General features: G+C 41.2%; 1 protein-coding gene across 3 annotated transcripts in view; it reads right to left on the reverse strand.

Annotated features, from left to right (window-relative positions):
- The window catches only part of Fyn (FYN proto-oncogene, Src family tyrosine kinase), a 182,634-nt gene that overhangs the window by 29,765 nt on the left and 136,414 nt on the right, over nucleotides 1–16,455 (reverse strand). For 2 of the 3 annotated variants that reach the window (XM_010630839.2, XM_010630840.3), the window contains 7 exons: nucleotides 11,866–11,964; nucleotides 9,494–9,597; nucleotides 8,463–8,612; nucleotides 5,785–5,949; nucleotides 2,547–2,726; nucleotides 882–958; nucleotides 629–782 (listed from right to left, as the gene is read on the reverse strand). In XM_010630839.2, the coding sequence (XP_010629141.1) occupies nucleotides 629–782; nucleotides 882–958; nucleotides 2,547–2,726; nucleotides 5,785–5,949; nucleotides 8,463–8,612; nucleotides 9,494–9,597; nucleotides 11,866–11,964 (929 nt within the window). Of the gene's footprint in view, nucleotides 1–628; nucleotides 783–881; nucleotides 959–2,546; nucleotides 2,727–5,219; nucleotides 5,376–5,784; nucleotides 5,950–8,462; nucleotides 8,613–9,493; nucleotides 9,598–11,865; nucleotides 11,965–16,455 lie in introns of all 3 variants that reach the window. The other variant, XM_010630841.2, reaches the window with a different exon arrangement.

The following is a 16,455-nucleotide window of genomic DNA, read 5'->3' on the forward strand; positions in this document are numbered from 1 at the left end:
TGGCAGGAGAGTGAGATCTGGATTAATCTCAAATGCGTCCCCGCATCTCACCTCTTCTCTACCAGGAGGCCTTCTTGCTCTCACTTCTGCTCTCCATCCCTGCCCTTTACCATTCAGGCTCTGGCTCTGTTGCTTCACTAGCTCTGAGTCACTGTACCATGACCCGCTGTTTCCCTAAACCTTGCCTGTGCTTTTGTAGAGGCCCCTCCATGAACACCTCCATTTTGAGTGTGCCTTCTGTTCTCTCCCGGGACTTTGTGTGAGCACTGAGCTTGAACTTGACTTATCCCTTGGCTTTCCATAGCCCTCTTTGTTCAGAAGCAGATTACCTTGGGTCTGGATTCTGTGAGGAGGGTGGCATGAGCAGAAGGACCATAGGAGTGGACAGCACTCACTGAAACACAGTAAATACCTCATCCATCTGCTAAGCACACTGCAGTCTTCCACCTGCAGAGATGTCAAACTCCTGCCAGATCAAAAAGGAAAAAAAAACAAAACAACCCAGCAAAAGAATGACATTTCAAATATTTTCTCTAGGAAGGAAAAGGAAGGGGGAAAGACTTATGCAATAAATAGATACACTATTTGCAAAGATGCTATCCTGAGACATCGCCATTCCAGTGCTCACCTTGTCTTGCTGTGTACTCATTGTCTTCAATTAACCGGGCCAATCCAAAGTCAGCTATCTTGCAAATTAGTCCATTCCCCACTAGGATGTTTGCTGATCGCAGGTCTCTGTGGATATAATTCATGCGCTCAATGTAAGCCATTCCTGCAGCAACCTGTGGAAGTCAGGAGAGAGGGACACCCATTACACCACGGCCCGAGGCGCTGTGATGCTGTTACATCCGTGGCGCGAATCAGATACCACTGGGCCCTACCTGTGCTGCCATATCCACAAGATTTGGTAATTTCAGAGCTCTTCCTTCACCATCTTTCAAGAAATCAAGTAAACTTCCTATGAACAAAACATAAAACCATTTCAATTTACTTTGAAAGATAAAAATCCCCAACAGAAGGCTGTATTTGGTTTTTTTACTATAAGTGAAAGATAGTTGAATGGAATAATACTATCAAAAAAAGGGTTTATATAGGGAACTAGGGCCAAAAAAATTCTATGCACTGCAAGGCAAGTTTTATCTTTTGAAAATAAACAGTATTGATTTCATTTCTGAAGATAACAAAAAAACCCGACAAAAGTAGACGAAATTAAACTCAATATCCTTTATCTCACAAGGAGCATGTGGGGATCTGTACTACTTGAAGCTCATTCCCCAGTCAGAACTGCACAAAGGAAATGATATAGGGAAAATTCAGTCCAGTTGAATGGTCCAAAAATGTGGTCCTGGGCTGGGGCTGGCAGCAACATAACCAGCAGGCTTGCTGGAAACTCACATTCTCAGGCACACCCAGGCCTACTGAGCCAGAAAGTCTGGAGGTTGGGCTCAGAAGCCTGTGTTTTTATTTTTTATTTTTTTGGTACTGGGGATTGAACTCAGGACCTTGAGTTTGCAAAGCAGGCGTGCTACTGAACTAAATCCCCAGCCGGAAGCCTGTGTTTTAAGAAGCCCTCCTGGTGATTCTTGCACAATGTGAGGTTGAGAATTACCACCCTAGCTTACCTACAGATTTTAAGTCAAGAAAAGGATATGTGAGGAATATGTGTGGGGCAGGCAGCTCCCTCTAACTAGAACACAGCCAGCCAAGCCTTAAATCAGACCTCTGAAACAAAACAGCTGGAGCATCAGAGCCAGTGTCGCAAGGGAGCCCAAGCAGGCTCAGAAGTAACACAGAAATAATCATTTGCAGAAGCTGGAGGTTCATGATGGCCATCAATGATTTTTTTAATGCTTTAATCATAAAGTTATTTACAAAATAACCCTGGATACAAAGGACAAACAATATGCCAGGGAAAAGTTCCAATTACATTTTATAAGAAAGTACATGGCAAAGCAAAAAACACTGGTGTCTTCTGATGTACAATACATTACCTTTTAAGGCTGTTTCTTGTTTTGTTCATCTATTTTTCCAAAACAAAGTGATCTCTGGCCTTAGCCTCACAATGCTGGTTTGATTATAAAGACAGACAGACAGACAGACACACACACACACACACAACTAAAATATACATCAGATGAAGATCTGATATAACCCGAAGATGTTGAAACGATGGAGACTAAACTTAGTCCAGAAATCAGTAGCTGATATTGTTTAGCTCTATAAAAAGGAAATTTTAACAGAAGTCACTGCGTCCCAAGTCAAAGCAAATAATCAAAGCCTCTGTATCAACCCCTAATATTAAAGTGAATGTTGTAATTATGGAAAGAAACTTGAATTCCTGACACACGCAACATGCAATGGCACTGCATTTCACAAGGGTTGGGGATCAAGCCAAGGTTAGTCTGTTTTAAAAGCGTGCTCATGACTGATGGGAATGTCAGACTCCTGCAGAAACTAGGGACAAAAGCAAGCAGGCAGCTGGATTTCTCTTCCTGAAACAGCCCCTCAGTCAGTGTAGGGTGGAGACAGGAGAAGAATCACCCGACCTTTATTCATGTACTCGGTGACAATGTAGATGGGCTCTTCAGACACCACCGCATACAGCTGGACCAACTTGTCATGCTTCAGCTTCTTCATGATCTGTGCTTCCTCCAGGAACGATTCAGGGGACATTGTGCCTGGTTTAAGAGTCTTTATGGCTACTTTTGTGTTTCCATTCCAGGTACCTACAAACATCCCACAATATTAAGTCAAACCATAGATCCTGTTTTGGTGGGAACAAGAACTCAGACTAATAGCTAAAGCCAGATTTTAAGTTTTAAACACTTAATTTAGTTTTTGTGAGCAAAGACAGTCAATTTGTAAGGACTCTGTCAAGTATTTCATTAGGGAAAGTGAATTTACTTATGGCTATGGCTGTATTATTTACTTTTTTTTTTTCAATTTTTATCTGTCTGTGCCTGTCTGGCTCAGCCATATGCTTACAAATTTACATAAAAAATACTGGACCCCTTGTTTAACAATGCAGAATGTCCAGGGTTTAGAACAGTCCTGACAATCCAATAGCCATTCCCTGGATCATGGCGTGAGTGTAGATAAAATTAGACAAAGTTTCATTTTGTGGGTTACAGTGTTCAAGACATTAGGGGAACACTGAAACTGACTAGGCTTTCAGCTGTCTGCAGTGGATGGGCTACTTGACCGAGACCTTGAGCAGTTCAGCTAAGTAAGCATGCAGATAAGCACTAGCAAGGGCTCACAGCTCCTTGCCAATCCTTCCCCCAAGCCAGGCACGCGCCTCAGGTTCATTAATGATCAGCCATGATAAGAGCAATGGCTCCTATCAGGTGAACTGGCAGCTAAGGAGAAACTAATGTTTTTTTGGTTCCAGGGATTGAACTCGGGTCTTTGTGCTTGCGAGGCAGGCAGCAGCACCACTGAGCTAAATCCCTGGCTCAAGAAACAGAGCTGTTTAAAACTTCCCATGTGAAAAAATCTAGCTGTTCCAAAGGCAAGGGGTAGTTTATGATCATGGTCAGTTATATCATCTGTTAAATACAGGAATGGGATTGGATTGTCTGTTGAATCTCTTTAAGCTCCTAAATTAAAACAAAACATAACAAAACACTGGGTTTTATGTGGATTCTACCGTTAGTCCTCTAACTTGAAAGATAGTTTTATTGTCTTTTTACTGTTTTTTGAGACAAGGTCTTGCTATGCAGTTCAGGCTGACCTTGAACTCACTATCTAGTCCAGGCTGGCCTTCAACTCATGGCAGTCCTCCAGCCTGAGCCGCCTGAGTGCTGGGATGACATGAATGTGCCACTATACCTAGCTCTGAAGGATAATTTTATAGAGGGAAAAGAAAAGAGAAGACTAATATAAATTAAGATTCATTTTTATATTTAACTTATGACTTTAGGATCTAAGAATTCTATAAATTGGAGCAATTTTTATTATTCTGTTAAAAATGTGGTTCCTACAACTACATGCAACCTACAAAAATATAAATTGTGGAAGAACCAGTGGTTTAAATACCATAAAGTACCTGCCTCTAAGAGTAAATGGGAAATTTGACAATGTGTAAGTGGATCTTTATGACTGGAGTCTCAGCAATCCCAAAATTTAAGTACTGTGAGATCCTCTCAAACAGTAACCTGGGTAATTACAGACATCCATTCTGATTTTGGTGGTGTGTTGTTTTACATATCACGGGAAACAAAATTTTAGCTGTCTGGGTAATGATTTAAAATTGATAATTAAAAGTTTGAAAATAAATTTTCTTATAGGGTCCAATTCTCCCTGACTGTGTGAATGCTTTGATTAAAATCCTTGGAATCCACAACTTCAATTATGAATTGCGTAAATAACGGGGAAGAAAATAGAAATATTTCTTACAATACTGGAAGTCCAGTGAAGGACACAGTAATCTGAATTTACTATAACAGTGAATGCATGTTTATCTATGTGTGTATCTGAGTATATTTCTGTATTCTGTCTATTAAGGCTTCTATCAAACTATGTACATATCTATGTACATATATCTGTACAGTACTTACGGCTTGTTACGCCGTCTTTTACAGAAAGACCTCTACACCTATTTATGTTGTTTTTATTAGACCTGAAGAAGGCTTTAGTATTGTTTTATTGACAAACATCTTTGGGTAGGGCTTAATTCCACTTATTGCTTCTAAGCAAAACTAGAACTGACCCAAAGTGATTACAAAAGCAATTCCAAGGGACCACCTACTCTTTAGAAGGGACCTTAAACATATTATCCCATATAATCCTGAAAACAATCCTAGGAAGGAGGTACCAGTTCAATTTACAGATGAGAGAACTGAGGTTCAAAGATATTAAAAAAGCCTCTTATTAATGGATAATCAGCTCAGCAGGTTTCAAAACAGGCCTAGTGAGCAAAAAAACCCATGGTTTTACTGCGGCCCATATATAGCATCTTACCTTCCCATTTCTTAGGAAAATACCACATCCATAGTGTATTGGTTTCTAGCTGGGCAGGTGCTTAATTGACCACATGGAGTAGAAAGGCTGAACACAGCCAGGTATCACCACATTCTGAAAATATGGATTGCCTGTAGCCATCTATTTATCCAGGTTAAATGTCTTTGTCCTAATGGTTATGTGTGTATTTTTGTTCAAAACTGTCCTTTTGATTGGCTTTGAGATGCAGCCAAAACAAAATGTGCCCTCTGCCTTACCAAGCCACACTTCAGCGAAACACCCCTGCCCCAGCTTCTTCTCCAGAAACAACGAATCACGTGCAACTTCCCACGCATCTTTAGCCAATCCAGAAGTTTGTGGGGCACAACTCGATGAAATCACAGTTAAGTTAAAACACAAACCATCAGCTTTCTCTACAGGAAAGGGAATTAATAAAGAAAACACAGTCCTTATAATCCATAATCTTGCATGCACTAGGAAAGATGGAAGGTGACTTGCCCTACAGGGTGACTTTCAACAAATATTTGTCACTGGAAACAGAGGCAAGGCACGTTTTGTAGGCTGGAGCTCACCTCCTACCATTGCATTGGTTTATGAACTGAGGCTCATGTAATAGCACCACCACCTTGGTGTTCTGCCAATCCAACTTATCTCTTTTTTTCTCTAGAAATTGTAGCATTTTGAATCAAAATCATTATTCCCCATTTAGAGTAATTCGAACTTTCTTCCAGGTCATAAAATCTCTATTGTCACCTTCCATCTTTGATGTTTGGGATTTCCAAACCAGGAAGCTAATAATAGAGTAACTGAGTCTCAGCATACCCATCCATACTTCCCCAAACTGCCCATTTCCCAGTCTCTTGATCAACTGCAGGGATTCTCGAGGGATTTCCCAGACATCTTTGGTTTTGACAGACAGATCGGTAAGCCTTGGCATCCCTTTGTGACAGGGGACTACTAGGCGGCAGCAGAGACCTGCGGCTCTCTCTGATGGAGCAGGGGCAGCAGCAGGAGAGGAGAAAAGAGCAGAATACATGTAACAACAACATGCACAAGTGCAAACCCACACCCCCCGGTGCACAGCATACCTGCGCAGCCTGTGTCCACACCCAGATTAGACACCACACGGTGAAACACATTCACTAGAAGTGGGATGGGGGCATTTCAACTTAGGACTACTCTGTGTCACCAGGTGTACGTGGTCTATGCACAGATACAGACTGTTTTGATTTCTGCACTCACTAAGGAAGAAAACTGTTTTCAGCCAAGGTACCAATGACATGTCTTTTGGAATGCTAAAAACGCCTTTAGTGATTTCAAAAAGTGCATTTGGACTAAAGCATGTCAGCGTGACTGTCCTTTTCTCCCTCTGGTAACTGGATATCCTAGGGAAATGGGGATCTCTCTGGTATGAATGTTTCAATCTGCAACTTCAGTACAGGATTCTTTCATAGAATGGAATGTTATGAATGAGTAAGGTTGAAGATTAGACCTGGAGGGGAAAATGTCACATTTCTCTGGAGATTTCTTTGGCATTCTGACTTCATTCTACCAGTGAGACATGCTTGTACTGCTTTTTTGTGACTTTCTATTTAAAAAAAAATACCTTTATAACACTCTCCTATATGTAATTTAGGAGTCTGGATTGAAAGGCGAAAGAATGGAAACTAACATTCAAAGAAGTTCAATGATGTTGAAATAGAAAGGAAAACAGTAGTTATCACTCAAAAGGTTACTGGGAGGCTTCCCCCCTTCCTTTCTTTTCTAAAAGAATATACCTTTTAGGATCTAGCAATAGTAAGGGGAAATTGACTAAACATCAAGTTTAAAATCAGATGAGAGGTGGTAATGAATAGTAAGAATTCAGGGAAGCGACAAAAACAGCACAGAGTCTAGCTTGCAGGTGGAGAGAGACCCCACTCTCTGGAAATCCTCAGATCCAGGCAAATCAAACATGGCACTGTTGCCTCATCTCTCGGAACTGTCTCTCTCTGTCTCTGTCTCTGTCTCTGTCTCTCTTTCTGAGGGAATCAGGTTCTGAGATGTTTAGGCAGGAAATTATTTATGTGCCAAAATTTCAAAGCCATTTTCTGGACAAAAGAAAAAGAGGGAAGAGGAAAAGCCAACATAAAAACAAATGTAACTTGAGATGGCTTTTTCCCCCTGAGATTAAAAAATATCTGTTGTTCTTCATATCCCTTCTCTCCTTCCAGCTTTAGGAACACAATATTGTGCCCTTTTCAACACAATATTTTCAAATAATCCAAACCCCGGGGATCCTGCTGATGTTTGGCTATAATGAAATGTATTTCAGCATCTGAAAAATCCTTACAACATGCAGACATTTTCAGTATATCATTTGATCTGAAGGAGATACTCAGCTCCATTTCTGTCAACTATTTCATTAGCATCACATAAACCAAGACAGCCGATGCCTGCACCAACCAGTATCAAGTACTGCTATGTATTTGATTGCTCATTAGCGAGCAGGATCAGTATACAGGCATTTCTTATTGTTTTCAAAAGACTGCTTTTTTTTTTTAAATACTAAAAAACCTCCCACATGTATTTTTCAGTGAATGTGCACAGCAACAGCAGAGGTAAAAATGATACGATTCTGGCTTTGTGCCATTGCTGGGTGGAACAATGCCAAACACATGGGTCACACAAAAACCTCCTGGGCTTAATGCGATATAGACCTGCATCTGCGTATGTGTACCTGTATCTATATTCATGGGTGGATATGTACTGTATAGTTGGAAGCGAACCAAGGAGAGAAAGCAAGCAATTGAGCAATTTTACGTAAGACCACACTCTTTAATAAAAGGTACAAGCTGCATACGTATTCACCTGATAATTTTGTTTGCAAATAAGAGAATAATATTGACATGTGCTTATTGGGACAGAGACTAGTCTACCTTTAAAAAGTTCAACATGACAGTTATAATACATGAAAGGGGTACAGGTCACATAAGTCCAACTCTAGTTAGGAAACGGAAGTACCGGTGGGGAAGCAGAACCTGACCAATGGATTGACAACCCTGTCACCGGCACGAAATGCAGACTCAGCTGTCCCGGGTGTGAGGTGACGGCAGGGACCCACTGCTACCCGAAGCAGTCCCCATGGAAGTATCTTCCCACTGACCCTTCCTTCTTCCTTTTGCAGGAAGGGGAGTGGGAAAAGGTAACTGGCAAGGATTTTAGGGTGGAGATGAAAAATACAAACAACTTTAAAGATTTAATGGACTGCTTTCTACTTGGGAGAACCAGAATGTTATACAATCTTCTGACAACCATACGGGACTCCTAAGAATTGGCAGAGCCGCAGTAGGGACATTCAGTCACGCTCCACTGTCAGGGGCTGGCAAAACAAAACAAAAAAACCCCGATTTGACTAGACTTTATATACCCCTCCTCCGTTTCCCTTCTGTTTTGGAGCTCTGTGCCTAACTATCCCTCTAGCATTTAAACCGCTAATACATAGTCAGAGTTAAGGTTACCTGAGTAATGCTGTACAAGCTGCTGAAGGGTTTCAAACTGGGCCCGGGTGGTGATATAGTATCCGCCATTGTCAAGTTTGCGAATTTTATAATGTTTGACATGGTCTCCCTTCATATCATCCCAATCACGGATAGAAAGTGAATAGGCACCTGATAAATATGCAGAGCGTAAGCAGTAGCAGCATTGATTATTTTGACTATTAGTTAGATCATCTTTTAGGTCTCCTTCACTTGACTACACTGATTAAATAACGATCATGTACACACACATACTCACACACTGACTCCATCACTATTTTTTTTAGCAACAAAATAATTCTGCCCTTGAGACAGGAGGCTTCTCAGCTATTTTTCTAACATCCTCTCTTTGGTACCTTTGTATTGCCTAATACAGCATGGACGCAATTCCTGCAGGAGAAGATCAAGAGAAATCCCGACTCCAGTTAACTGGAGTGCCTCCCTGGGTACGTCTCCCTGGGGATGGGGGAGACAGGGCTAGCAGCCTGTACAAAAGAAATCCATGGGCAATCTCTAGTGTGAGCTTCACAGTTCTGCTGCATAACTCTGTACGGGCATAATCAGGGTCTGACATTCAAGTCAGGACGCCAGCTCACTTTCCCCGCCTTGACCTATCTCCTCTTCTGGACTTTAACAAGTTGTTACATAACAGCAAGGTAGAGAGACGGTCCTCAGTTACTAAAAAAGCAAAACAAAATGAAAACAAAACAACCTGTATGACTTGCACCTGAGGAACTAAGAACTTCAAAAAATCCTAACTTTAAAGAACTTCTGAAACTGATCTGTGTATCAGGGAGGGGAAGGGGGTCTGCCCTGTGCCCACTGCAGGAGGAAATCTCAATTTTGAGCTTCTGTAGAGCCTCAAGGGGAAAATGAAAACAGAACTCCACTCACAAGGCAGGGAGGAGATGTGCCATTGTAAAATGTTTGTACATCAGAGCTAAGCCTTTCACCCCCTCTCACTAATCCACAGATCTGAATGACAAGCCAACTTCTTCAAGTCCTTATCTTACCTTTGGTGGTTTCGCTCTCACGGATAAGAAAGGTACCTCTTGGGTTTCCAAAGGACAGAAGCTGTCGCTCGGCATCTTTGCGGCCAAGTTTTCCAAAGTACCACCTTTAAATGAGTTCAAGGAAAGGAAATTACGATGATCATCGACATAACGGAAAACACAGTCTTTTCTGCCCACGAGTCTCCTCATCTCTGAGTCTTCCCTCAGCCTTTCCTGATATGTATATATATTTTTCTAGCTTCATTCAGTTCTCTTTCAATCTATCCCTGCTTCTATACCTACTCCATCTCTCTCATTCTGAAGAGAAGTAAGGTTTGAATTGTGGGTTGTTTTTCTTCTTCCCAGGATGACAGAACTGGCTTGTGTCAGAACTGCCACCTGCATGCACAATGAAATTGAAGATTTTGTTTTGAAATGGCACGTACAGGAGATGTTTCGTATCTCATCTACAAGACCCTTGGTTTCTGAGCATAATTACAATCCCCAGGAAACAGAAAAGAGTTTTAGTGTGGAGAATCAAGCTTTAAAAGAAATAGAAATCATTCAGAATGGATAAGGAATAAAGATGGATGACATCTTCAGTATACTCCTACCTACTGGAACTCTGAAAAATTTATCAAGTCTACCTTGATTTGATGACTACCTTTGGACGCTTGTTTTGACTTTATCTATCCAGCAGGTGTGCGGAATTGGATAAGAAAGAAGGCGTTTCCCAAGCACCTGGCTTTTCTGGCACAGCTGCAGGGACTGTTTCCTGCGCATGTTTCAGATCTTGCAGTCAATGAGCATGTCCCTCAGAATGACATGGTGGTGTAGGTTTTTAATATTTGCTTGGAACAAATTAATGATACTTTGTGCCACTAGGAAGCATCTCTTTAAAACTGTTGCTGTCTTTTATCTTCTCTCTGTTCTGGCAAGCCCAGTCCCCTGGCATCTAGTTTACACTTCTGTACTAGGTGCTGAATGAGCAGCAGGTGCACCAAGAATCCACTTCCATCGGAATCTGCGTAGGAAACATTTTTAGAGTACTGAATTCAGAAAGGATCCAGATTCTAAAATGAAGTTTCAATTCATTACATGTAAACACAGCTATTATGTGTTCACTGTCAAAGTCCTTGTGAATGAGAGACTTTCAATGAAGATAAGAATAGATAGCACACATTAGCTTTTCAATAATTTCATAGAAACCAAAATGTGTCACAAGCCCTAATCTGGCACTATCAATACAAAGAATATTACACGAATTATTTGTGAGAAATGTCTTTCTGCGTTTATATCGATAATTCAATTAAAATGTTGTATAAAAACAAGGGTGAAAAGGGACTTTTTGTAACAATGGATTACACTAAAAACAGTAGCATTTTAAGATAACACTAATTGACTTCATATGTAAAATTATAGGACTATTTAAAAGTATTTCATTCTTTTAAAACAAAATAAAAAACTGATCACTATATATAAAATTGAAATATACAGTGAGTAGATTCCTAGTTTAAGTCAAAGTAATGCTACATGTTGATGGGATTTTTATTTTTATTTTTGGGTACCGGGGATTGAACTCGGGTCCTTGCGTTTGCAAGGCAGGCCACTGAACTGCTGAGCTAAATCCCTGGCCCAGGATTTTTATTTTGAAAGATCATAGATATTTACAAATCTGTCCTAAAATATAAATTCGATACAAACACCCTTTCTCACTGATGATGAAATACATTTACTAGAAGGAAAGGAAAAAAAAAAAACTAGGTTAGAACCACTGAGTATTTGAGAGGGGAAACAAAACACATCTTCTTAGGAGAAGAAATACAAAGGAATTAAAGATGAGAGAATAATACGGTCGGGAATATGTAGTCTAATCCTCCTCGCAGCACTTAAACAAATCCATGGCAAAATTAAATAACACAGCCAAAGGTTGGGCTCGGTGGCTGACTTTTTCTACCCCTTTTCTGGTGTGGAAAGTCCATGAGGTGTCAGGAAAGAGGTCGATTTCCTTTATTTGGGAAATCTGGGGCTGTCAATAATATATGTAGTAGTGAGAATTTCGCCATATTCTTATGAGTATCTTTTAATCTATAACAAGTTATACTGTTTCATTAAGATACTTATTCAAAGTTTCCTTTCAAAATAAATATAAATTAAAAAGTCAGCAGACTTAGAGGGAAACATTCAGTTAGTAACATCACAAACACTGCAGAAACATAACAAAAATCAAGGTATAAAACCTGGGAAACTCAGAATTATCATACCCTCCTAACTAGCAATTTCTTAACATGAGTTAAATTCTTCTCCCTTTTGCTTAACATTAATGGCATTTTACTCAGGCAACTAACTTTTGAAAGCATGCACTTAAGTGAAAACAACAAAATAAAACATACTCCTCTGCCTGTATAGAGTCAACTGGTGCCACATAATTGCTGGGAATGTAACCTGTCTCTCCAGTTGTCAAGGAGCGGGCTTCCCACCAGTCTCCTTCCCTGGAAAGAAAAGAAGAAGATGTTAAGTTTTCCATTTCAGTATCGATAGCTGGACTCGATGCCATGAAAAGTTATTCTGTCCCTCGGCTGCTCCTTTCCTGTAAACTCTGACACATCCCTGCCCCTGCCTGTGCAACCTGGATGGTCTGTCTACAAGTGAAGTCACTCATGAGCTGAACCCAGTGTTGCCTCCTACCTTGCGTGAAATCTGGTGCTTTGGTCAGGAGCAGGTTTTCTTGTTGAGAAGGCATTCTGCCTGGTAAGGGGCAGACTCGGGCATCTAGGAAAGGAGCCCAAGCTCAGCTTCCTTTAGAGAACCATCATGACTGCAGGTATTCTGGGGAGGGATGCTGTTAGGAGGCCTGGTGAGGACGGATGCATACTCTGAATACTCATGCAAGTGGGGGGACACGCGGGATTTTCAAGACTATAGTAGGACAGGACTTCGTTGGGCATTTTCAGTCTGAGGTTTTTCCATCAAACATTCTTAACACTGCCCTGTTTGTGTCTCATGGGGAAGAGAGGGATGGAAGGTGGGCACAGGGCATGAGATTTTTCAGTCACGTTCCCTGTCACAGTGCAGTCTCATTCTGGAGAGTCTTCTGAAGATGTGAAAGAGGGGCTTCTAACACTACTCTTAGCTTAAATCACTAAGTAATTGAAACACCGTAAGTTCATGCAGGTTTGAGTGTGACAAAGAGCAAGGAGGAGCGTGTGCCACTTTTCATTAACAAGAGGGTGACAGGCCATGGCCCATGTGTGGGGGCTATAGCTGTGGCTTGGGCTGCATATCCCTCCTTCTGCAGCCAGGAGCGAGGTGACTGCCCTCCAGCACAAGAGACCTTAGACACTGACTACCACAGGCCCGGTACCTTCTTTTCCGTTTTTTTTTTTGGGGTCCTTGAAAATGGCAAGAAATCTAAGCAAAACCTCTCACCCTTTTTAAAATGACTTTTTTTTTGGCTGGACTCTGTCCAAGGTGGGTAGAAAATATGTGGGCTATGGGATGGGAAACGGTCCTCCTTATAGCTGGGCCTTCCTTTGGTGTTCCCTAAGATGGCACCTCTGAACAAGGTGTCCACTGAGCAAGACGTCATGTAGGCCTTAAAAGCCTTGGCACAGTGGTGACAAGCCACTGTGAGTACAGTTAGGGGATGGACTCGCTGGCGTAAACAGCAGAATACCTCACAGAAAGCATTGTGTCGGTAGAGATTTTTAAAAACTTATGTTTAGTTTTTCAGTCACTCCTTTTTTAGCCTATTAAATAAAGAGGTCAATCAAAAGAGAGACATAATTGTTCTTATAAAATCTGTAAATCTTAAGCTTAAATTCAGTTTCCACTGGTCCCATTTCTATGCACCCCAAAAGAAATACATTAAGTTGTAAATCTATATACTCTTAAGACCACATACACGAATTTACTTTCTTTGTTTAGAATTACACATTCAAGGAAATGGATTTGGAGACAGAACTTTACAGGGACAATGTTTATTACTCTGACACTCCACTAGATGGAGACATTTCATCACAGAAAATAACAATACCCACCTCCCTCAATCCCCTAACCGGGAAACGCTCCAAAATGGCGTAAATGCTGGTAGCACAGGCTTATTAATGCATGAAAACCTTCATCAAGTTAGTTCTAATTGAATTAAACTGAGAAAAAGCATGGCTAGCATAAATTTCAGGGGGTGTGGGAATGTTAATAGGAGCAGGAAGCCAAAATGTTTGCAGAAAATAATTTCAGATTTAAATTCAGCATTAGCTATCTCAGTACAGATTAGAATCTAACTTTTGGCTTGTCCTAAAGTCAGGTATGAAGAGTTTATAACTTTCTTATGTAAACCCACTAATCTTCCAAGAGTTTCCAGTTACTCCTAAGAAAGGTATCATCCTTGATTTCTCTCTCTCTCTCTCTCTTTTTTTTTTTTTTTTTTTTTTTTTTTTTTTTTTTTTTTTTTTTTTTTTTTTTTTTTTTGGTACCAGGGATAGAACGCGGGTCCTTGTGCTTGCGAGGCAGGTGACAGAACCACTGATCTAAATATCCGGCTTTGATTTCTCTTTTTCTAGGCAATTCAGGTCACTTTTTCCATGAAAGGAGACACAAGGAGGCACTCAATGAGTTAGTGGTAAACATCATATATTACTACATTTATCTCACAATTTACTCACATTGGGCCCAGAGAGGCTGGTACCGATAAAACACCTATCAGAAATAACTGAGCAAGTGAACAAATCTTTTTAACATACTATAATCACCAACTCACCTACAAATAAATAAAACACCCTACAAGTATCACTGGTTTAGGAGATCAGGATCTCTCATAAGCTACCTTTTGTTGTTTTACTTGAATTATTGTAGGTAACTAGCGTTATTAAAGCTGCACTTCTTTAAATTACTCTTACAGATCAGATTAATTCACATTTGGTGGATATTTAATTTTTATGCTAATCTGATTCCAATGTATGATTTAAACCTTGGTGTTGGTGTAGAACGGCTTTTAAGTTTTTATAATAGCTTCTCCTCATCCTCTAACTTAAAGACTTATTTAAAAAGCCTGCCTCTGATCCCCAAAGTCACTCACAGGGTGTGTGGTCTCAGCAGCTGGGATCCCAGATACCCTGGACCCCTGGGAGGAGCTAAGAAGTAGCCTTTGCCAGCAGAAGTCAGTCTTGATCTACCCAGCCACAGTGCATTTTTATTATCGTTTGAGCAGCTTTATTAGCACTGGATGGATTTCTTTTAAATTTGGTCACTGCCCATCTTATTTTCAGAGAACATATCTGTAACAATAAAATAACTCTAAACTGTTTCCTAAGCAATGATCACTACTCCACTCAGTATATTTACTGAAGAGTCACTGTTTTGAGATAGTAAATCACTGCTCAGGAAAAGTGAAAACGGGGGCAAAAATGGAGGAACTTAAGCATTTTGTAACAAGCTGAATAATGCCCCGAAGACACACTACACTGAGCTCCCAGGGAGCCCTGCTGAGCATCGGGGCCTCTGCCTCTGGACACATTTGTGCACCTCTAGCCCAGAGTGGATGCCTCACTTTGAAACAAAAAGCCCAGGGCCTCCAACGGAGAAAGGAGTGGAGGACACACACTAGGGGTGTGGCAGCTGCCCCAGGGGGAACAGAGCCCCACCCCTGAGAGACGGAGACTGGGGAGGCTGGGGAGGCTGGGGAGGCTGGGGGAGGGGGGAGCAGCCTGCCATCTGCTTCTGTGTTAGTGCTTTGTTTTTCCTTCACCACTTTCTCTTCCCTGTTATTACCCTTGCCTTCAGGATATTGTATCTGTCACACAAATCTTATTTTTCCCTTCCATAACCTTGAAAAAGGGCATTCGAATGGCACATAAGATAAAGAATTCCACTGGCAAGAAGGAAAAGCATTAAGAGGGAAAAACCTTTTGTTATGTTTTCTTCCAAGGCAAACAAGAAGGTCAGAGGCTCAAAGCTCTCGGTAAACATGAAAGGCCAGGTGCACAAATCACAAAATAATATATACACTGGGATAGACCAGTCCTTCCCTTAATGTTTCTCCAAGATTCAGCTCGACACACTAAAGTAGATCCTTTCCAGACTAACAAAGGAAGACAGAAGTCACAAAGGTGATTTCAGTAGGAGCTGATTTTCCCAGGGACCTACAACCTGAGCACAGATCCATCCCCTATTAGCAGAATGCGGTATAGACTGGATGGGGGAAATGTATTTCAGCATGCAAAGTTAACAGACCGACAATGAGCGATTGTCTGAAAATCAAACTGATAATAAAGACTCATAAACCAGAAAAGATCAAAGCAAAATTCTTTCCTCCTCATGGCCAATTGTCCAGCCGGCCAACTGTCCAAGTCTTCATGTAACTCGAATGTCTCAGTTGTCTCCGAGGTGGTGTCTGGGCCTTTCCAAGGTCACACCTGACACTATCTATGCTCAGGATCCTGACCCTCACATCTCGGCCTGGGCTCTGCACCTGCCAGCTCAGGGCACACAGGCAGCTCCCATCAGATGTCCAAGGAAGACTGTGACACATACCTCAGACAGCTGTTGTGAAGAGGCAACCAGAGCTTTTGTAACTGAGCACATGGCTGCTACATCAGCAGCCTTCAATAAATGGCAGCTGTTTACTATTTTTAAAAAATTCCTGTAGCTGTCAGACGTCTCCAAGGGTGGGGGAGGCTAGGTACCCTCCTTGTTCTGGCCATTGGTTGCACAGGCACATTCAGTGTGCGAAAATTCAGTAAACTGTATGCTTTTTAAAAATTGTGGTAGAGTGTATGTAACCATTTTAACCACTGTTAAGAGTAAATGTGCCTGGCAGTAAATACATTCACACTGTTGTACAGTCATTGCTATGCACATTGTTTTTGTTTTTTTGTGTGTTTTTGTTTTGGTACTGGGGATCGAACTCAGGTCCTTGTGCTTGTGAGGCAGGCGCTGGAACCACTCAGCACATTGTTAATAGGTGCACTTTTCTGCGTGTATTT

The sequence above is a fragment of the Fukomys damarensis genome, unplaced genomic scaffold (genome assembly GCF_012274545.1).
Source record: "Fukomys damarensis isolate Sample0158 unplaced genomic scaffold, DMR_v1.0_HiC HiC_scaffold_14, whole genome shotgun sequence".
NCBI classification, from domain to species: domain Eukaryota; kingdom Metazoa; phylum Chordata; class Mammalia; order Rodentia; family Bathyergidae; genus Fukomys; species Fukomys damarensis.